The 21,236-nt window shown below is 50.0% G+C and overlaps 3 protein-coding genes and 1 long non-coding RNA gene across 11 annotated transcripts; 2 read left to right on the top strand and 2 right to left on the bottom strand.

Moving 5' to 3' along the window:
• Positions 1-1,602: 1,602 nt before the first annotated feature.
• Positions 1,603-5,289, bottom strand: LOC119713841 (uncharacterized). The gene is made up of 2 exons (XM_038168024.2): positions 5,142-5,289; positions 1,603-4,207 (listed from the first exon to the last, which is right to left on the bottom strand). Exons 1-2 carry the CDS (start codon positions 5,164-5,166, stop codon positions 2,028-2,030), a joined length of 2,205 nt encoding a protein of 734 aa, XP_038023952.2. The 5' UTR covers positions 5,167-5,289; the 3' UTR covers positions 1,603-2,027.
• A 2,213-nt stretch (positions 5,290-7,502) lies between these two features.
• On the top strand, positions 7,503-19,947 carry LOC119713878 (uncharacterized). Of its 8 annotated transcripts, XM_072027918.1 has the most exons (4): positions 7,503-8,042; positions 8,563-9,471; positions 18,926-19,085; positions 19,218-19,947. In XM_072027918.1, the coding sequence occupies exons 3-4, from the start codon at positions 18,948-18,950 to the stop codon at positions 19,746-19,748; spliced, it is 669 nt and encodes a 222-aa protein (XP_071884019.1). In that variant the 5' UTR covers positions 7,503-8,042; positions 8,563-9,471; positions 18,926-18,947; the 3' UTR covers positions 19,749-19,947. The 8 variants fall into 8 exon arrangements, 2 of the variants coding, with proteins under 2 accessions (XP_071884019.1, XP_038024016.2); XR_005261018.2 differs by lacking the exons at positions 18,926-19,085; positions 19,218-19,947 and having other exon boundaries at positions 7,511-7,793; positions 7,927-8,042; positions 8,563-9,554; XR_005261017.2 differs by lacking the exons at positions 18,926-19,085; positions 19,218-19,947 and having other exon boundaries at positions 7,512-7,712; positions 7,927-8,042; positions 8,563-9,554.
• Positions 12,572-19,006, bottom strand: LOC139999502 (uncharacterized). Its single transcript, XR_011804987.1, has 2 exons — positions 18,872-19,006; positions 12,572-18,516 (listed from the first exon to the last, which is right to left on the bottom strand). It is a non-coding gene; the product is annotated as an uncharacterized lncRNA (long non-coding RNA).
• LOC139999475 (uncharacterized) lies at positions 19,749-20,921 on the top strand (the record flags this gene model as incomplete). Its single annotated transcript, XM_072027852.1, has 1 exon — positions 19,749-20,921. A coding segment is annotated over one exon (825 nt), but the record flags the coding sequence as incomplete, so codon positions are not given.
• Positions 20,922-21,236: the final 315 nt, after the last annotated feature.

The raw sequence follows: 21,236 nt of genomic DNA, 5'->3' as shown, positions 1-21,236 counted from the left end.
CCCAAACATTTATGAGAGTTTCATAGATGTAGCGTAAATTTTCAGTGGCTCAGGAAAAGGGGTCTCTGTTCCTCTTCCTGTGGCATAAACCTGTGATGCCCGCCTAGCAATGACATGTCTGCTCTCTGCTGCAAAGGCCCCATCCTTTTAAAACACTGAGTTTCCAAGTTCATATGTAGTATTAAAGATAATGCAAGATTGAGGCCATCAGAAGGACGCCTTAGAGAAAGATTTTAAGGAATAATCTTTTCTGAGTGTTATTTTTTTCCATCTACAGTTTCTTATTTCCCAGAAGAGTGTTCCATTGGATTTGGGAGCAGGAGCAAAAGTAATCATTGCTTGCACAGAACATTTAAGTGAGTTTTAGAGGAGCCTTGGAGTCAAACCAGACCTCCACAGAGGGGTGATTAGGAAGCCTCAATTGCTTTGGTGTTTCTGTTGGGTAGCATTTGTGCTGAGGCAATGCCTTAGCCCTTGGCAAGGACCCTGCACCCACAAGTGCTGCACAACCAGCAGGGAGAGCTGGGCTCCGCCACGACCCACCGGGAGGGGAGGATGGAAACAGGAGAGCCACGAGGGTGGGGTGATTTGCGCGAGGCCGGATCTCCCCAGCCGCGTGCAATGCCACGTCTGCCAGGTATGAGTTATCACATCCCACTATTGGTCCAACTCCTCTACTAGAAAAAGCGAGACGGTGATAATTGCAGGTTAGTCACCAGCCTCGTGCCTCTGGGGCATCTTTAAAAACAAGGCAGTGGGTGCTTGCAGACGGAGATGTGCCCACATTGCTGCTTCAGCAGCTGGGCCGGCTGCCCCACACCTGCCTCCCCAACTCTCCTCCCTTCAGCAGCTGCTGCTGGCTCTGAGCCCACCCTGCACCATCTCCACTCAGGGAACCCACAGAGCACAACCGTGGCATGCAGAACAACACAACTTTGAGTCCTTGGGGACGTTGCTCATTCCTGGAGGAGAGCTCTGCCAGCAAATACTGTGCTAAGGAGGAAGCACTCAGATCCTTGTCAATAAATGTTCATGGAGGGCTACTAAAGTTGTCCAAGATACCCTGCTAATACTGCTATCCTTTCTGCAGAATTCAGTGGTGAGCAAATCCATGTTGCTCTCCCCAGCTGATGAGACTTGCCCAATTGCCACCAGAGACAAGGAAGTGCAGGTCGATTGCAAAAGGCTGAGATAGGACCTCCTGCGCACAGGTGGCAATGTCACAAGGCACAAGCAGTCTCCCAACCCTGCTTGTCTTCCCTTCATTAGTGGCTCGTTTACCCATTACTAGTAAGGGAATGTTTTCTTTCTGCCTGTGGGACGCAAACACAGCAGGCCCTAAGCTCCTCCAGCTTCAGGAGCACTTCAGCTGCATTTTCAATGTCTTTCATAACCATGGCAGAGCTGTGTTTCCTTGACACATACAACAAACACCCCCTTTCCCAGGCATCATATGGGGAACCCTTGTTATTGCCTTAGACCTTGCCATGTGTTCTAACATTAGCTGCCACTCTGCAGAGATCAGACATTTAGGAAGAAATTAAAAGGAGGAAGTGTGAGTCTGGGGGTGTGCAAAATGGAAGGAAAACTTGCAGACAGCTGTTGCCAAGATTAATTGTTTTTATTGCTTAATACAAGAAAAGGAAAAGATGGTGAGGAAGAACAAACAGGGAAATTCCTCCATCCACATCAGTGCAGAAAAGAATTACAGAATCCCTCTCCCAGGCAATAATCCTGGGGGCACAAAATCAAGTGGTTCTGTGTTACAAGGAAAGGCATTGCGCTTTAGATAAATACATTAGAAACGATGCAGAATGCAAGGAAAACCATGTGTGGGTCTACCCTTCCTAGGGGAGGAAGGGCAGAAGGGAAGCCGAAAGGTGAGGAAGACGTCGACGGGTTCAGGGGTCTGCAAACCGTTTTCATTCCATAGCTGTTGGGGAAACCACAGAGCAGAGGAACCTCAGAGGGGTCATCTGGTGGCTCCCACTGCAGGAGCCCCCTGCACACAGCTGCTCAGGGAGCCCTCACTTACGAAAACAGATATCGGCACAGCTGATGGAGTACTGCTTGCCGCAGACACTGGCACACAGAGGGGTGGGCTGCATAAAGCAGGGTGCACAGCAGGGATCCACACACGTGGTGGTGCATCTGGTCACATCCCCACAGCAGGGATCTACACATCTGGTGGTGCACTTGGTCACTTCCTCACAGCAGGGATCCACACACGTGGTGGTGCACTTGGTCACTTCCTTGCAGCACGGATCCACACATCTGGTGGTGCACTTGGTCACTTCCTCACAGCAGGGATCTACACATCTGGTAGTGCATCTGGTCACACCTCCACAGCAGGGATCCACACACCTGGTGGTGCACTTGGTCACCTCCTCACAGCAGGGATCCACACACCTGGTGGTACACTTGGTCACTTCCTTGCAGCACGGATCCACACACGTGGTGGTGCACTTGGTCACCTCCTCACAGCAGGGATCTACACATCTGGTGGTACATCTGGTCACACCTCCACAGCAGGGATCCACACACCTGGTGGTGCACTTGGTATATCTGCCATAACATGGGTCCACGCATGTGGTGGTACACTTGGTCACAGGTCTGCAGCAGGGATCCACACACCTGGTAGTACACTTGGTCACTTCCTTGCAGCATGGGTCCACACATCTGGTGGTACACTTGGTCACTTCCTCACAGCACGGATCCACACATCTAGTGGTACACTTGGTTACTTCCTTGCAGCACGGATCCACACATCTAGTGGTACACTTGGTCACTTCCTCACAGCAGGGATCTACACATCTGGTGGTGCATCTGGTCACACCTCCACAGCAGGGATCCACACACCTGGTGGTACACTTGGTATATCTGCCATAACATGGGTCCACGCATGTGGTGGTACACTTGGTCACAGGTCTGCAGCAGGGATCTACACACCTGGTGGTACACTTGGTCACTTCCTCACAGCAGGGATCCACACACCTGGTGGTACACTTGGTCACTTCCTTGCAGCACGGATCCACACATCTGGTGGTGCACTTGGTTACTTCCTCACAGCATGGATCCACACATGTGGTGGTGCACTTGGTCACTTCCTTGCAGCATGGGTCCACACATCTGGTGGTGCATCTGGTCACACCTCCACAGCAGGGATCCACACACCTGGTGGTACACTTGGTATATCTGCCATAACATGGGTCCACACATGTGGTGGTACACTTGGTCACAGGTCTACAGCAGGGATCTACACACCTGGTGGTACACTTGGTCACTTCCTCACAGCAGGGATCCACACACCTGGTGGTACACTTGGTCACTTCCTCGCAGCATGGATCCACGCATCTGGTGGTGCACTTGGTTACTTCCTTGCAGCATGGGTCCACGCATCTGGTGGTGCACTTGGTTACTTCCTTGCAGCATGGGTCCACGCATCTGGTGGTACACTTGGTCACTTCTTTGCAGCATGGGTCCACGCATCTGGTGGTGCACTTGGTTACTTCCTCACAGCATGGATCCACACATCTAGTGGTACATTTGGTCACTTCCTTGCAACACGGATCCACACATTTGGTGGTGCACTTGGTCACTTCCTCACAGCAGGGATCTACACATCTGGTGGTGCACTTGGTCACTTCCTCACAGCAGGGATCTACACACGTGGTGGTGCACTTGGTCACTTCCTTGCAGCACGGATCCACGCATGTGGTGGTGCACTTGGTCACCTCCTCACAGCAGGGATCTACGCATCTGGTGGTGCACTTGGTCACATCCTGACAGCATGGATCTACACATGTGGTGGTGCACTTGGTCACATCCTGACAGCAGGGATCCACACATGTGGTGGTGCACTTGGTCACGTCCTGACAGCAGGGATCCACACACCTGGTAGTGCACCTGTTCTGGTCCTGGCAGCAGGGATCCACACACGTGGGGATTCCGAACCAGCACGGATCCAGGGAAATCTGTCTCCTGCCAAGATTAGACAGGTTTATGTATGTGGTGGTGCCCCGAGGAACCCTGGCATAGTAGCAGGGATCCGTGCAGCGGGGCAAGCACTCGATGTTACAGACGGTGCTGGCAGGACCAACGCTTCTATTCACGGGCAAGTTCCTCAAGAAGACGATGTTAGGAGGGAGGCAGGGCTGTCTGCGCTGGCAGTCATTTTGGCAAAGCATCTTTGAGGGAGGGAGAATGTCTGAAAGAGGGAAAGGAATACACTGTGTGGAAAACAGAGGCATTCAGCTTTCCCAAGGCTATTTCACAGACTGAGTTAATCCGCACTTTTTCCGGTGGAACTCTGAGCCCCATACTGGAGAAACAAACTGAAACCCAAGCAGGGCACTAACTCCACATGAAAGCATTTCAGGTTGTAGCCACCAGCTGTACATAAGTCGCAAACAACTTCTCAAAAGAGGAGCGAGAAGCGGTGTCACTCAGACTTTGGTAGATTACATGACGGGGTCTGATGGTGCGACAGCCTCCACCTTCCCAGGGCTCCCCTCGGTTTGGGATTACCTCTCTGCCACTACCTCTTGGTGTCCGCCCAAGAGGGATACTTCCAGCCTCTGAAGGCTACCTGTCCACACACAGGCTGGAAGCCGAACGGCGAGGCCCCGTGCTGGGAGCCTCCCCCCGGGACAGGGCCTGGCCCTCATGGGCCGCGGCTTCTCCGGCTCTCCCACAGAGCTCCTCGCAGATCTCCCCACCCAGACACCCTTCCAGGCGCCGCTTACCCCTGCAGCCTGCCAGGCTCCACTTCTTATCTTCCCTCCCACTTTTTTGCCTTTGAAGTCCTTGCCTTGCCTTTTGATCTCTCTCAAACCCAACAATTTCCTGGTTAAAACCGGGCTACAGTGTCACTGGGGAAGGAGAGAGGCTGGGCCACTCTCACCTACCCTGAGACGCACCTCGATGGAAAGCACACAGCAATTGCAAAACATAAAGCAAATAGAGGTTGGAGGAAGACAGAATGACCAGTCACCCTTAACTTAGCTGCTTGATAAGTACCACATACAAATCTCACTAAGCAGAAGTACTTGTAAGTCTTCTAGCTTGCTTCTGCAGATAATATTTAAAATTAAATAACCCCAGCCTTTACATTACTTCCCAGTCAGCCAAGAGAGACTTACCCAATTCACCACCGGGAACTAGCATACGAAACCAAAATGGTTTGAGAAACCCCACAATATGAACCCTTTTATACGATTTCAGTGTCCGTGTCCCCGGAAGTGAGACACCTCAGGGGTATGGAAATAAAATTTGTAATAATCCAGACTTGCTCCACCTCCAATCCTTAAATTACCTGCTTACATTATAATTTTTAATGAAACCTCTCCATTGAGGTGGTACATGCAACCTATGACATCTGCCTGCAAGCCTGAATTCCTCATCTACGTATTTCGTATGGGGGGTGGGGAGCAAAGAACAGATGATACAGCATGGAAACAATCCCCTTGGGATTAAATTGATCTTTCAATAAAAATTAATTTAGTACATTTTCTTGCACCTTCTGCTGTGACACCCTGTGGTCACAGCAGAAGTGGTGTATGTGGTATAGGACTTGGAACAGCTTCGTTCTGCTCTAGTGTGTCAGTTTCCGTGCTCTTCCTTGTATACACTATCCGTCCCAACAAAATTTTTTTTATTTTTTACAAAAATTATGTATTCCAGGTAACCTGGCCAGTATTTCTTTTGTTGCCACAATCAAGCATTCTCTCCCAACCTGTCTCAGGGTTTCTCTAAGAAGAGCCTGTCTTCAACATTAATACCCTATGGATAGCTGCAGGGAGCACGAGGATCTCCCCTAAGCCTCTTCCTCCCCAGTCTCAGTAGGTCCTTTGGCCTGCTCCCCACCCACCACCTGCTCCAGCCCCTGGACACCTTGGGGGTCCCTGCTGGACTTGCTCCAGTTTGTTGAAGGCTTTCTTGCACTTCGGGCTCCAAACTGGATCACGGACATGTCTCAGGAGGGGAGCACTCAGACCCTGCACCTAAGCATGAGCTCCAAAAAGAGCAGCAGAGCAATGGGAGGACCCATATCTTCTGGGTGGCTCCATAACATCAGTGCTCCTCAATCAAACTCAGTATTCTAGCAAAAAAAAAAAATACAAATATATATATATGCATATATATATACACATATATATGTAGTCCCAAAGCTGGGGAAAAGACAAGGAAACCTTGAAGAAAACAGGGAGGCCTGTAGCTTGTGTAGTGTATAGTGTTTTTGTAGCTTGTGTAGTCTTTTAGCCGAGAAAATAAGGAAAGAATTAAATTAATTATTTAATTAAAAAACCTTTGTGTGGATTCTGATTCTGTGGGCACTGCACACCGGGCATGAACCTACAGACAACATACATACATACATACATACATATATATATATATATATATATAAATTTGTTATGATTTTGGCAGCAAGGCAGCCAGGGAAGACTTCACTGTGCTAAGACCTTTAATCACTGTGGTAGGGCCCCTGTTTGATTTGTTGTGCTCACAATGTGGGCTAAAATGAGACCAAGACGCACCCTTCACAAGATAGCAAACAGTGTGTGACTGCAGCAGCATGGAGCTGCATGGTCCTTCCTGCCACAATTGTGGTCAAGTAACAAAGTTCTCATTTGAAATCCCCTCACTATAAGAGAGAAGGGAGATCCAATGAGTTCATTGCATCTGAGGGATCAAAGAGGCTGAGACTTCCTTCTCTGCTTGCTCCTAACTAGCCCTAAGTCACTTGGTGACACAAACATTGAACCAGTATTACCTGCGTGCAGAGACGAGCTCATACATCATCCAGAGACAAATGTGCATGCTTGTGTCTGCGTTCTGACCTCCCTCTAAGTGTGTGGTATACATGCTGCTGAGTGTGGTGATGCCCCACATAGTGGCTTTTGGTTATTTGAATAGAAAGAAATAAATTCAGGATGCGTGACCACTTGGGTTGCCAACGTTCTTCCGACCACAGCAATTTGAGTAAATCCTTGGCGTAATTCAGCTGCCTTTGGTAAACCAGTGGGCTGAAGGGGAAAGCTTGGTGGTCAATCCTCTTGTCAGCCCTCTGCTCTTCAGGGGTGCAACTGTGCAGGGATAAAGGCAAAAACCTGGTGAAGGAATATTGCTTTGTTACCTGAGTCAGAGTTCTAGAAGAAAATGCAAAACATCACGAGACCGGCGATGATATAAGAGTTTCCAGAAGCACACCAGGACCCTACAACTAGTAGTGCCACATCCAAACAGGACAGGGGCAGTGACAGAAGCAGGTCAGATGTGGCTAAAAGTAAAGGAATCTCCCACATCCCACATCCCACCCAGTCTCTAATGGCCCTCAATGATGTGTTGGGCTGGAGGATGTTTTACCGTCACAGAAAAACTGCCCATGACTGGCTGACTATTTGGCAGCAAGCCCTGAATCCATTCATTTCCCAAATTCTTCTCTGACGTCAGCCCTGCTGGAAGGACACGTGAATTTGCAAGCTATCTGGGCTCACTCGAGGTTATGCTGCAGCCACGGAAATAGATGGTTTCCATTAAAAATAATTAGGCAGGGCAGAGGCGGAGCAGGTCCATGTTAGCAAAGGGTTGCTTGTCTGTGTGCCTGAGGCACCTCATCTCCGGAGGCCAGGCTCTTGCATATACAAGGCAGATCCCAGGTTAAAGTTGCTGGGTCTGCTTGCTGGCTTTATTTGCTGATACTGAGCAGGGTAAGTATCTTCAAGATTTACGGATCTAAGACTACTACTGGCGTGGAACTTCTGCTGAGATAGATTACTGCTACCCACTATGTAAGGAAAATTGTTTATTAGCTCTCACATATCATTGGTGATAAGAGTTTGAAAGAGTAATAATCTTCTCCCTTCATGCTTGCTTTGCTGTAACTCCCATGGATGCTCTGCAAAATGATTTCTGGCGTCCCAGCACTGGATTTAGAGGACTAACACACCATCCTGCTCACCGAGGAGACGAAACTGCTGTGCATGTGGCTGTCATCTAAGTGGTGAAGTGACTACAGCATCGGTACGGCAGCGGCCAAGGTAAGAGCACCTGGCCCCACAGTAGGCAGCACGTCCTGGCTTTTTCCTGTTGAGCCTGTTGCTGCCTTTAGCAATGGCAAAGACAGGATGGTGACAGCTGCTCCTCTTGCAGCAGCTGCAAGATGGGTGTTCTGCAAGGGCAAATAGGGCAATTAGAAAATACCTGCAAAAGAGAGGAGAATACCTTGAAGTTTACAGCTCTGCTGAAAATGTTAATGAAATCCATCGCTATCTGTGCAAGGACATAATGCTAGGGTGGAATTGTTTGGCTGAGAGCCAATTTTAAATGGAAAAGTTGAGTTTGGGTGTTGATAAAGAAAAACAGCATGACCAAAGTTCTCTTTGTAAGGAATGGTTGTAGAATTTGAAATAACAAACAGCCAGCTTTCTCTCTATTCCTTATGTCATGCCCAATTGCGGCATGAGCAGCAAGTACCTTGCTGAAGAATTCACCAACCAAGAAAGCAAACAGTCTGAAGTTTTGTGTTACTGGACACCAGATTGATCTGTTTTCTTTCAGGCTTGCCCACAGTGGTGAAAGATGTCTCACCCTCCTGCCTGCATGGGGGCGGCTGTGCTCACTGCCGTATGCCCACTATGCTGTGCCGCAGTGGACAAAGACACCTGCCCCAAACAGGATGTGCATCCCTGTCCGGAGCAGACTTCTGAGGTGGATCCCTGCCAATGCCAGGGTGCAGCCCCATGCCTGGATGTGTGCCTTCAGCTGAGTCCTGCCTGTGCACCTCCAGCTGTCCCTGTGCCTGGGGACGCCTGCTGCCCTGAGCTGACACCTGCCTGCAACTCTTGCACATCTCCGTGTGTCACCACCTGCGTGTGTCCAGCGGTTGTCACCTGTGACCTCCAACAAAGCCAGGGAGGGACCAGCTTCCCAGTGAAGCCCACAACCTTGCCAATAGAACCCTGCAGTCCTGAGATCGTGGGGACATGTGGGGAAACTTTCCCTCACCAGCACCCCGTGTCACCGATGGAACCCTGCACCATCGAAGTGCTTGAGACCTGCATGGAGACCTTGCCCAGCAGTTGCACGGCCTTGCCGGTGGAGCCCTGCGGTGCTCAGGCTGTGATCAGCGGTGATCCTTGCCCCGATCAGTGCCTGGTTACACACGTGGATACCTGTACGCCTCTAAGTGTGGTTTGTGCAGAGCCATGTGTGCCCCAGAGCACTGCGGGACCCTGCGCACCCCAGAGCACCGGGGAGCCTGCAGCCACCGACTCCACCAAGGGCACAGGCAAAGGTGATGGTGCCTGCCCGTCCCCACGAGCATCTTTCTGCCTCAACACCCGCACTGCAGCCATCGTGGAGCGGTGTCTGTCCCGGTGTCAGAACTGGCTGCGAGGCAAGAACTGAGCGGCAGCAGCAGGCACACAAGATAAGAAAGGATCCACTGCATCAATGAGACCTCTGCTGGTGAGTCTCTCAGTTTCTTGTGTATCAACAGGAGAGAAAATTGCTTCACGTTAAATAAAAAATACTTTTCAATCATCTGATAATTACAGCCCTTATTTTTATTGCCTAATATTAACTGCAATAATAATGGCAAAAGTGCAATGCACATATTAATTGCATTCACAGAGACCCGTTTCATCATCTTCAACCTTTTTACTTCCCACATATAAATAACTACTTTCACAATCTGTCTTAAATTCAGTTAGGATTTTGCCTTTGGGTTTTCTATCTTCTTTTTTAATGGTCTCTTAGATTGAAATTGTTATGAGAATATTGAGAAAAGTAGCTCAAAGGCATGATTTTAACATAGCTCGAGAAAGGTCTTTTAAGGAGATATAAAATGACAGAAGGTATTTCAGGTGAAGAAAGAGCAAATGCTGAATAGGAAGAACTTGCAGAAAACACCAGGCAAAGAATAATGCTGAGAAATGCAAGTTTTGTTGCACAATGTCCAGTTAAGACTGAGTAAAATGCTGCGTAATTAAAAGTTCCCCGCACGTAACATTCCCCAGAAATGGAGTTATATATCTAAATACTAGCAGCAGCCTGATGCAGTAGATGGATAAAGCCTTAAAAAATGAGTAATAGAAAGGCCAGGGGGAGAAGGATCTGCCAGTCATTCTGCAGCTGTCCGCCCTGCAGATGGGGTACCACAGCCTGATGTCTCTCGCAGCCCCCTTCTGCTTGGCGCTGGCACCCTGGGCTCTCCATGCTCCCAGGGGCACTCGCTTGCGGGCTTCTGTTTGCTGGCACGGCTGCTTGCTGCAATCAAGCCCGCTCCCGGCTCAGGGCAGCCTGGAAAAATGATGGGAACCAGCTCAGGCATCCAAAACAGCTGCTCGATGAAAGCCGGTTTTATTGGATTATGGCTGGGTCTTTAATGTCTTCTGTTAGGAAGGATTTTTCTGTCTCCATATGCACATCAAATAAAACATCCCTACGTGTTAGTGTGCTGCGTGCATTTGCAAAGAGATTAAATGAGTTCCTTATATTGTAGCAATAATTGCAGCTTACTGGATTGAGGGAATAAATTTTCATGAATCTGAAAAGTTTGTCAGCTATTTCCTCACCCACCCCATCTCCCTCCCAGTAAATAAATCAACAGATTTCATTCTCAAGACACCGTGCCAGATTATCGTGCCTGGAACTATATGTATTATCCATTATGTTGTAATACAATTCTTTTACGAGTTAGATTAGATCTGCAGTATCAGACTTTGGAAGCAATTATAAATCAAACATTAGTGAAGATAGCCTATAGTAATGTAAAAATAACTAGGATGAACCAGAGGAATACTGTTTACTGTAGTCCCAAATGTGCACTTGCAAAGTCAGATAAGCTCAGCTCATTGTTACAAGATAGATATTCCTTTGACACGGTATTACTAAGCTGTCCTTTACAAATTGTTGTGCTCTCCAACATGATCTCAATTACCAAAATAACTTCTCATTACACGCTCTCATCGTCCTGGTTGGCACTTCTTGTCGCAACCCCAGTATTTATGGCTATGCCAACAGAGCCTGCGTTGTGCCGGCAAGTTTGAGATGCAAACACCCATCCTCTGATGCTCAGAGCTTGCTGGCATCATCCTGGGTGCTTCTGAGCACAAAACAATGACAACAAAACAAAACCTGGAGGCAGAGCCTTTGCCTTCAGGAAGCTGGAGGTGTTCATCAAGACAACCAAAGATTTCTTTAGCTCTTCAATGGGTGAGACCACCCAGGGCCACAGGTATCGATGGTTTTTCATGAAAACTAAGCCTGAAAAAAAAAATAATCTCTTTTTCTGCTGTGCATGACAGTTGTAACTTCAGTGAATATTTATTTATTAATTCAAACAATCTGTGGCAGAGAGAGGCTTTGAGCCTGGGCTGCAGTGCTGATGGCAAAGCAAGAAATCAAGAAGACCAGATCCAGATAGATCCTTTCAGTGGTCCACGTTTTCTGGGGACGTGCTGCGTTTGCATCTCAGCACTCATGAACAGCCCTTTCATTGCCTTTCCCAGCTCTCTGTTCCTTTAGCAGTTCTCATGTTCCCCTCGCCATGATCTCCTCCCCTCACTCGTCTGTCATTATTCTGCCTCGTGACAGCTCATCATCATCAGGGTGGAGTGTAATTGGGACAGCTGGAAAAGAGGCATTAGGTGTGATTGTGGCATTCCGAACATATCAGCTAGTCATTTATCACTTCCCTGCAGAGAGGAAGGAAAAGACAAAATGCCAGCCAGCCTGGCTTTGGCCGAACTTTTTGCAAACCCCAGGCAAAGGCCTCATTTCTCAGGCACAGCCAGTGTTGCTGAGAGCTGGCATACAGACCTCTCAGCTGCTCTCATTTTCACAGGGTGGGAGCTCAGCACTCTCGGGACATCTCTTAAATCCCATTTCCCAAAGCATCCAACAGGCAACAAAGAAGCCTGGCACCAAACCCAGCACCCAAAGCTGCCCTAAGAAACCTCTGGGGGACGCACTGCTGTCAGGGAGCACAAGCCACTTGGTGGCAAGCTCCAACATCCTTCTCTTGGCCTTTCGGAGGGCAAATGTTGTTAATTCCCCAAATCAACTTCAGCCTGTGGGAACAGCAAGCATGAGCCGGGCTGCTACAAGTCTTCCCTGCCCACGATTCTCAAGCCAGAGGCAGGAGCATCGCTGTAATGCCAGCTCTGCTGACCCCAAGGCTGGTACTGCGTATCCCATGGAGCCAGGTGAGTCATTTGAGGAAGCCGATCCTTCAGAGCCTGTCAGCTGCTGCATGTCTGCACCTGAGTGGTGCCAGCCTGGAGTCCTCATTCCCCTGGCCTGAGTCACCAGCTCCAGAGGGGCTTCCAGGCACGGGGAGACCAGGAAGCACTGCTACAAGGAGCACCTCCCACCCTTTGCTGAAAGCAGAGAGCTCAGCACCCCGTTAGCATGCTTGGGAAACTCTTCACAGCACACCCAAGCTGCACAAAGTAAAACATTTAACACAGATAGCATTCAGCCACCATCAGACTGGATCTGGATTCACTTTTTTGTTTGTTTGTTTGTTTTGTTTTGTTTTTTATATCCCATTTTTCCCCTCTGGTTTTCAGGCTTCAGTTCAGCATCTCGGTGGATTCAGGGCCAGGTGGCTTTTGCCCATAGGCTGTGACCAGCTCCATTGCCATACAGCACTGCTCTAAACTTCAGCAGAAACGTACACCACGGGGAGAAGTTCCTGAGACTGGCTGGGCACCTGCCAGTGCCCAGTTTCTTCCTCTGTGTTTACCTTCGCAGCATAAGCAAACAGAAACACGGCTCTGGAACAAGGCAGCCCACAGGCAGAACTGGTAGAGCCTGGTTTCCACCATCTCTCCTGTGTCCAACAGCCCAACAAAGGGAGAACTGGCTGGTCCTTTCTACTGTGGCAGCATTAACCAAAGCTATACTGCCTTTTTTCTTTTTTTTTTTCTTTTTTTTTTTTTCTTTTTTTTTTTCTGTGAAACTGGTAGAAATTTAGCATTTGTTTGAACCACACCACTGTGCCAAATTTGCTTGCAAATAATAGGTTAGGGTATAAGAACTGGGAGCATAGAAGCTGTCCTTCTTGGGCAAGTCAGGCTAAAGGAAGATCAATCCCAATGTTTAAAAGAAAGCAGATGATTTCCCTGTCTATACATCTCCTGGGAAAATAAGAGTGGAGTGGGCAGGGCAGTCAGGGATTGCAGTGCTGGAAGTGGCATCAGTAACGCAGCCAGGACGAGGGACACCAGCCTGGCTTTACCCCCAGTGCCCCCCTATCCCTCCTGATTTGTGCAGGCAGCTGCCTGCCCCACTCCTGCCACCCCACACGGATCCCTGCCTGGTGAGCGCTGTCGTGCCCCAAAGCACCCGCTCCGGTGCTCTGGTGCTCGGCTGCCAGCCCAGCGCAACGCCTTGATCCTCCCTGGCACACCTCATCCAGCCAGCTCCTCCACCCCACCAGCCTGCCCTTGGTGGGGTTTCCATCAGGTCGAGTTTCCCAACACGTCCTCGCTGCCCCCTCCCACCCCCTGCTGCAGACACGCTCCCATCCCTGCAGCACGGCCGCCTCCCAGCCCTTCCCCATCGCTTCCTCCCCACCTGCCCTGGATGCTCCCGCAGTCGCTCCTTGGAGCTGCTGTTTGGGGCAGCAGAAAGCATCTTTCCACCCCAGCTAGAGAAAATCCATTCCCTGAAATCGCACCTTCCATCTAAAACTAGCTAGCAAAAAGAAGCAAAACTCTCCCGCTGAAGTGCCGGGCAGCGAGGAAGGTAACGGGGAAAGGCACCAAAATCATCCCCACCACCAAGGGGAGCAGCCTGAAGGAGCCCAGCAGTGACTCACTTCCACCGTGGCCACAGGAGGTGACTCAGGTCTGACCCTCAGCCTTCGCAGACAGAGCCACGAGGGACCACAAGGGAGCCGCTGCCCCATCCCACCTGCCCTGCAGACAGCGTGAGGACAGCTTGGGGACAGGTGGGGACAAGCTGCTGCCACCTCCATCCCTAGCCCAGCAGAAGCTCTGAGCTCAGCCGTGTGCAGCAGGGGAAGAAGAGCACAGAGGAGAGAGTTCCAGCCTTCTGTGCGCTGCCACAAAAAGCTGGTTAATGCTTAGAAGAGGATTTTCCAAAAATCCCCATAGCTGGATGTCTCCAAGCAAGGTCTGGGGGTGGGCAGCAGACCCGGTGGGAGGGCTGGGGTCCTGGCTGCCCACTCAAGCACACACAGCTGTGGTCGTGTGTGCACACGTTTGCTGCACCTGCATCTTTCTGGAGGCAGAGAAAGGCAGGTGCCTGCAGAGGGAGGGGAGATTATCCCACATTTTCTGCTATGAAGAATTATCTCATCTCACCTCTGCTTCCCTCCTAGCTTTATTCTTGATCTCTAATTACTAAAGGTTTGCTTAACGTGAAATAAAGAAATTCATATGTGCTCTCCATATAACACCATGCACAGCAGTGCACCTATCATCATTTACTTAAACAGCTCTGGGTACGGAAGAGGAAAGAAACTCAGGAGTCCCTTTGCCCCTTCAGAAAATAATTTACTTGAAGATGACTTCTATATTTTGCATTAAAACAGCCATCTGGATGAGCCATGAGCAAATGAAGCACAGAAAAATCCTGCTGTCACAAGAAGGATCAAGGGGAATAAAATAATCAGAAATACCTGTGCCCCTTTCTGAGATCTGGGGTAGAAATGCAAAAGAACATTTTAATTAACTTCGCCGTAACTATGGTTAACATATGTATTAAAACTGCCTCAAAACAAAGTATCCTCGAAAGCTTTGTTTCATCCAAGAGATTAATTCCTAATTTTAATTGTGGGATTATTCAAATGCAGAAGGTCTTTTAGATATTAAAGGCACTGCTAGCTGGCTTTCAGTGCATTACCACAGGGAGCCTCGGAATCCAATTATCTCTGAAGAAATGTTAAATATGCTCATTAACATGTAAGAAAGTAGAAATGTGTATTAGAGAAAAGCTGATGTATTACACTCCTTAATGTCACAATGAATTAGCAGTAAAGAAGGCAGCAACAGAAATAACTTACTGAAATGCCTAGGCAGCATAGGAAAATAAAGCATTTTATTGCAATTAGCTTAATTCCTGATAATGACATAGATGTAGTGATAAAGCTCTCTGCATAATGGGCTCCAGCTCTGGGAAAGTTTGGGAATTGTGCTTTGTGTGTGCAATGAGGCAAGAAAAGGGAACCTCAGCATCAACTGCTCTCAACAGATTAAAGAAAAAAAGAGGGGAAAACCAGGCAGAAAGGACAATAACTGTGGACAAACCTCTGGCTCCTGTTGCTGCATACAGTGAAGACACTACAGCAGGCTTTTGCTTTTTCTTCTAACGTCCCAAAGCAAACCCCAACTCTTTCAAGCCCCCCAAAATGTGCATTTAAACAATTTATCAGGTTAAACCTTCAGTGTAACACTTTCCCTCCTTCCTCAGTGCTAACCTACACCTCTGCTCTTCCCTGCTGAGCAGGAACAACCCCCCTGAGTCATGCAGGAACAAACAATAATTTCCTGCCCCTTTTTGTTGAGAAACCTGACCGCTGTGACCGAACCCGCACCCCCAGGCACCCCCGGTTCCAGACACCAGCTCAACACTGGTCCCTGCTGTTACCGCCCGACGCCTGCTCGTTGCAACCCTGGAGCTAACAGCACTAACAGCTGCTAAATTATTTAAAGCCTCTTGTGCAACCGTACACACTTAGATTTTCCACACCTTTCTTCTTTCCTGGCCACCTGACAAGAATCACGCTCCAAATGGCCACGCCAAGGTCACAGCATCACCCCCAGCCCCCTGTGGCCATGCAGATCCCCAGCCCAGAGAACCCACAGCAGGAAGAAAGGCGAACTGGATGGATGAGGAAAAACTGAGTGTCCAAACTCTAAAGCAAGCAACCGGAGGATTTTACTAACAGACCAAGTTTGAACGCACACTGCCTAGCCAGAGGAGCTGGTTTGCCCAGTGCCCCAGCACATTTTCTCCCGGTGAGCTCAGGAGACAGAGCTCCTTTGGCAAACACTCCTCCAAAATCTGTGATTATCACTGCAGCTCAGTTGCCAAGCAAACAGGGCTGCAGCCTCGCTCACTCCCCCGCCACGCCTTGCCCCGTCCCTCCGCGCCTCCCTGGTAAACCAGCCTCGGGAAACCAGCCCAGATTAACGTGCATTTTGGCTGCTTCAAACGCAAGCTCCCAAAATATTTGCTGTTCTCATGAGCACAGGTGGCATCACAGGGGAAGGAACAATCATTCACGTAAAAGCAAGATCCTGCCCTGACATCAGAGCTGTGGTGCAAATGCCTTCCCAGCACTGGCCTCTCACACACGGGGCACAGCCTCGGAGGCTGCCAGCCTCTTTTGATATTGGGGGAAAAACACAGAAACTGCAGCTCGTGCTTTACCTCAGCCAAATTGCACAAAAAGTTTAGGCTCTGCAGACTGGCAGAGCAATTTTCGTGGCAAAGAGCAGCCAAAACACTGCTCCTGTGCTGCAGGAAGAGCTGTTGGGAAGCTCAGCTCCTTTCTAGTCACCAACCTCACCCCAGCCCTGTTTGAAACCCCCAGGATTATTAGAAACCAGGTGCAAGCTTGTGCAAAGCCTCCCCACACCTCTCACCGCAGCACCGCTGAGTTCCAGGGGATTTTGTTAACCAGAAGGACCTGCCCTCTGGGTTCCTCCTCGTTTAGCTCCAGCTCTCCTGCAAGCAGTGCTTTCCTCCTGTTATGCTGTTCTCACTTCATTCTTTCAACTTCTTCACGTCCCATCTGACCCCCTGACCTTTTCTGCCTTGTAAAGCACGTATGAGGTCCCGCACAACATAAACCTCTTATTGTCTACGGTTGTCTATGAGGGAGAAAACGCCCTGCCCAGGGTCTGGGTGATTTGGCCAGAAATAACTTCTGCAAGAACACCCTGAGCAATTCTGCCTCTCCAAGGTGCCTCCAGTAATTGCCCCCCACCCTCCCTGCAGCTTAATGGGATTAGCAGCCAACATGCCCCACCAGAGGAGAAGTGGTGTGCTCCCACGCACAAACAGACAGGTCAATAGATTATTAGAATTGCTTCCAAGATTCAAATTCCCTTCCTTCATTCAGGTTCAAGTCAACTCTGTTCAGAGCTGAAGCTTGAGCATGGGAGAAAAAATAGAAGCCGTCAGAAGAGGCTCCCAAAGGCCCCGAGCCTGCAGCGCCTCAGGAACCGGGGGCAGCCGGTGCCCCTGAACGAGAGATGGAAGTGGAGATGGATCAGAAAATTCCTGGTTTAAGGAAAGGGCAGGGCTTCAGATAGAGCTTGCTGGAGTAACAGGAACCAAGGGACAGGACAGCCACAAAGCCCCCCAGCTCTGCAGCACCCCTATTACAGTAGGGGGGCTCCTTGGCTCCCCAGTTTATCCCCTCCCAGTGCCCCTGCACACCTGCCAGTATTTCACCCAAACACAGTGGTTCCCATTAACCCTCCCCATGCCAGGCATGAAGCAAGCTGGAGCATTTTCCTGAAAGTCCTTTTCCTTACACAAAATTGGCTGTATTTTATTGTCTGTTCCTGAAGCACTTTGCACATTACAAGCCATGTGCATTTCCAGCACTATTTTTTTTCAGACTCTCTTACTGCCAAGAAAAGGACTTTTAAAAGCAGACAGCTAAAGCGAGAACACTTAAGAGTCTTGCACAAAACTGCCTAGGAAATAACTTTCATATCACACTGCAGCTGTAGCAGCAGGGGGGATATGGCAGTGCAAGGACATACAAAGGAGGAGCAGAAGCCCCTTCCTTGCACCGTGCCTCAGTTTCCCTGCCCGGTACCGCAGTGACTGCAACACCCTGGCCACGCCGTGTCACCCCTCTGTCCCCCCCCAAGTGCCACTTGGTGGCACTGTTGGAAAAGGTTTCTTTGCTGGGTGCCTGCCTCCCTGTCGGGTTCCAGAAGTGGGAGTTTCTGGAAGGAATCACGTTAATCTTGGCATCACTATATCCTTATTTTTTCTACCTTTGTTTGATTTTCTCTTTATCCACCATTCAAGCGCCCCCGGGCAGCCTCCTCCCCGGTGTCAGTCACTCGGATCGCTTGCTCACCAAACACATTCGCCAAAGACAAGAGTCCCGGGCGTTCCTTGGGCATCACCTTAAACTAAATCCTGCAGCACTAAAAATAGCCTTTTCTACTTAATTCCTCTAAAATGCGTCTGCAGGTGGGGCAAGCTTAGGAAGGATCATGTCTTAACTCCAGAGAACAGCATCAGAGCCGAAGTTAATGAGAAAGAGACAAATGAAGACAGGGGGATGACAGTGTAATTGGGCGCAAGATGCGGCACCCTGCTGATGGGGTGTCTCCTCTGCGAGGTGCGGGCCGTGACTTTCGGCTGTATATAAGGCTGCTGAGAGCGGGGCCGCGCCAGATCGCGCTCCCGAGGCCGGCGCTTCTGCTCCTGCCCAGGTAAGCCTGGACAGACGCTGCTGGACTTTGCCACCACGCTCAAGCAAGAGCTTCTTCCTGGAGCTGAGCTCTTCTAGAGAAAAAATATGGAAAGGGGTTGGGAGTTACGCTGTTCTCTAGTTCATTAGAGACACCCTGCATTCACGGCTCTGCTCCAGAGAAAGCCAAGTGGGATTTATTTTTTTTTCTTCTCTCTCTGCACCCCCAGCAGCTTGGCTCCTGCTGTCCCTCATCTCTCTGGCCACTGCTCGCCCATCCTCGCACCCAACCATCTCCACGGCAAGCTTCATTTTTTTCAGGGATTTGCTTCCCTGCAAGTCCCTTCTTGCTTTCTCCTTTCCCTCCCTTATTCTGTTTCATTTTATCTGTGTCATTCTGGCTCATCCTCCTCTCTGCCTGTCCAGCTGCATTGTTCAAGTGTAATTTACCTGAAAACCAAGCAAACCGACAAAAGCCCCTTTTTGCCTGTGTTTCTCTTGCAGGCTGCCTCAACTTTGTGGGGAGATGGCCCAGCTCCAGGAAAACATCAATGGCATCATCGCTGTTTTCTACAACTATGCCAGAAAGGACGGTGACTGCAGCGCCCTGAGCAAGGGGGAGCTGAGGCAGCTCATCGAGCAGGAGTTTGCAGACGTGATAGTGGTGAGGATCCAGCAAGGCGAGCCACGGGGAGGGGGCATGGGGGTTGGTTCTGCCCCAAGACTGCTCAAGTAGTCCCACAGAGATGGTGCAAAGGGCTCACGGGCTTTGCTGATACTGTTTGTCTCCTTGCAGAACCCCCATGACCCCAACACCATCGAGAAGGTGCTGCGCTTCTTGGATGAAGACAGCAATGGCAAGGTTGAGTTCAGTGAGTTTCTCAGCCTGGTTTTCCGGGTGGCCAAGGCTTGCTACAGGCAGCTCGAGCAGTGCCAGGCACCAGAAGATGGACAGGAGACAACGGTGCAAGAGAAGGCAGGTGGGGTGCCAGAGCCACGCGTGGCAGGGACGGCAGCCCCCCAACAGCAGGACCCTGAGCAGCGGGTGAGCAATCAGGTGCAGGAGGGTGCAGCAACCAAGCAGGATCGGGACACCCAACATACCCAGAAGGCTGAGACACCAAAGAAGGACCAGAACACCAACCAGGATACCAAGAAGGGTGAGACACCAAAGAAGGAACAGGACACCAATCAGGACACCAAGAAGGGTGAGACACCGAAGAAGGAACAGGACACCAAGAAGGGTGAGACACCAAAGAAGGAACAGGACACCAATCAGGATACCAAGAAGGGTGAGACACCAAAGAAGGAACAGGACACCAATTAGGATACCAAGAAGGGTGAGACACCGAAGAAGGAACAGGACACCAAGAAGGGTGAGACACCAAAGAAAGACCATAACACCAATCAGGACACCAAGAAGGGTGAGACACCAAAGAAAGACCATAACACCAATCAGGACACCAAGAAGGGTGAGACACCAAAGAAAGACCATAACACCAATCAGGATACCAAAAAGGGTGAGACACCGAAGAAGGAACAGGACACCAATCAGGATACCAAGAAGGGTGAGACACCAAAGAAGGGCCAGGACACCAACCAGGATACCAAGAAGGGTGAGACACCAAAGAAGGGCCAGGGCACCCATCAGGATGACAAGACCAAGGCGCCAGAAAGGGATCCAAAGAGTGGTGAGATCCTGTATACTGAGACCCCAGAGCAAGACGGAAATACTCATAAAGCTGCAAAACAGAACCCAATAAGCCACCAGGCCCAAGAGACAAAGGCATCAAACCCCAATCACAGCCCGGAGACAAAGCCAGCAGAGCAGAACCCGAGCTGTTCCTCTGGGACACCAGGGAAAGACACAAACAAGACCCAGGTCTGCGAGACCTCTCGGCAGGATCCCAACCCAGGTGAGACCCAGAAGCTGCTGCCCCCAGGGTGGGGTGGGAGCCCCCATCCAGATCCCAAGCCCTGGGGAACACCCGACAACCAGGCTCAACCTCCATTCCCCAAACCCAAGGTGCAGGACAACAGCGGGGCTGAGGCTCAGCCTTTTCTGGGACAGCAGCAACAGGGCAGTCACGGCAAAGGACAACACCCTGGGGAGCAGCAGCACTTGCAGCCTCAGTGGCCACCACAGCAGTGAAGGCTGAAACCCTGTGCAACCAAGGCTGTCGCCCCCTGCAAGGTGGGACATTTTGTCCAATGCCACCCTGATTTTATATTCCTATTTGTTATGTCTTGTCCCACTCTTTATTAACCCTGGGCTTCACACCCCTGGTTTGTATAGAATTATTTGTGGCTTGAGACCTTCTCTCTTATCCTGTTATTAGACTGCCTCTGCCTATGTAAGCAAAGCAATAAAACTGAAGGCAAAACAGCACATGTGTCCCGGTGTTTTGCTGTAAGCGTGCCCTCGTGCCCTTGGCCCAGCTCTGAGCAGGCTGACACGGTACAGAGGACCTGGGTGCCCGTCCCTTGCATGCCACACATCCACATTGCCCCAGGGTGGCTGCAGGGAGGCAACGTGCCTCGGGGACAAGCAGCCTGAAGAAGCTACTGTTCACCTTTGCAATTTAGCTGAGGTGAACTGATCACTTCCCACGGGCAGGGATGTGACATCCTGGCGAGAGATGTCTTCGGAGAGGGTAGGTGTCGGGATTGATACAATGGCATGACCAGCCTCTGAACAGATCCCTTGCAGCATCCATCTGCTCTGGGTGTTGTTCGTGTCTGCTGTGAAAAGAATAAACAGCTGCTTAACACTCCATGGGAGGGATTTGTCCTATTTAACCTCATTTATTAGTAA

Source organism: Anas platyrhynchos, chromosome 26 (genome assembly GCF_047663525.1).
Source record: "Anas platyrhynchos isolate ZD024472 breed Pekin duck chromosome 26, IASCAAS_PekinDuck_T2T, whole genome shotgun sequence".
Taxonomy (NCBI): Eukaryota; Metazoa; Chordata; class Aves; order Anseriformes; family Anatidae; genus Anas; species Anas platyrhynchos.
Note: the sequence above shows the minus strand (reverse complement) of the source record. Positions and strands in the feature narration are given on the sequence as shown.

Excerpts from the sequence above, each read along its gene's own strand:
- LOC119713841 (XM_038168024.2), bottom strand. The coding sequence starts at position 5,166 with ATGCTAGTTCCCGGTGGTGAATTGG. Across the intron at positions 4,208-5,141 it reads AGTTCCCGGTGGTGAATTGG|ACATTCTCCCTCCCTCAAAG; the intron begins GTAAGTCTCTCT and ends TCCCTCTTTCAG.
- LOC119713878 (XM_038168088.2), top strand. The coding sequence starts at position 18,313 with ATGCGGCACCCTGCTGATGGGGTGTCTCCTCTGCGAGGTGCGGGCCGT. Across the intron at positions 18,444-18,925 it reads GCGCTTCTGCTCCTGCCCAG|GCTGCCTCAACTTTGTGGGG; the intron begins GTAAGCCTGGAC and ends TTTCTCTTGCAG. Across the intron at positions 19,086-19,217 it reads AGTTTGCAGACGTGATAGTG|AACCCCCATGACCCCAACAC; the intron begins GTGAGGATCCAG and ends GTCTCCTTGCAG.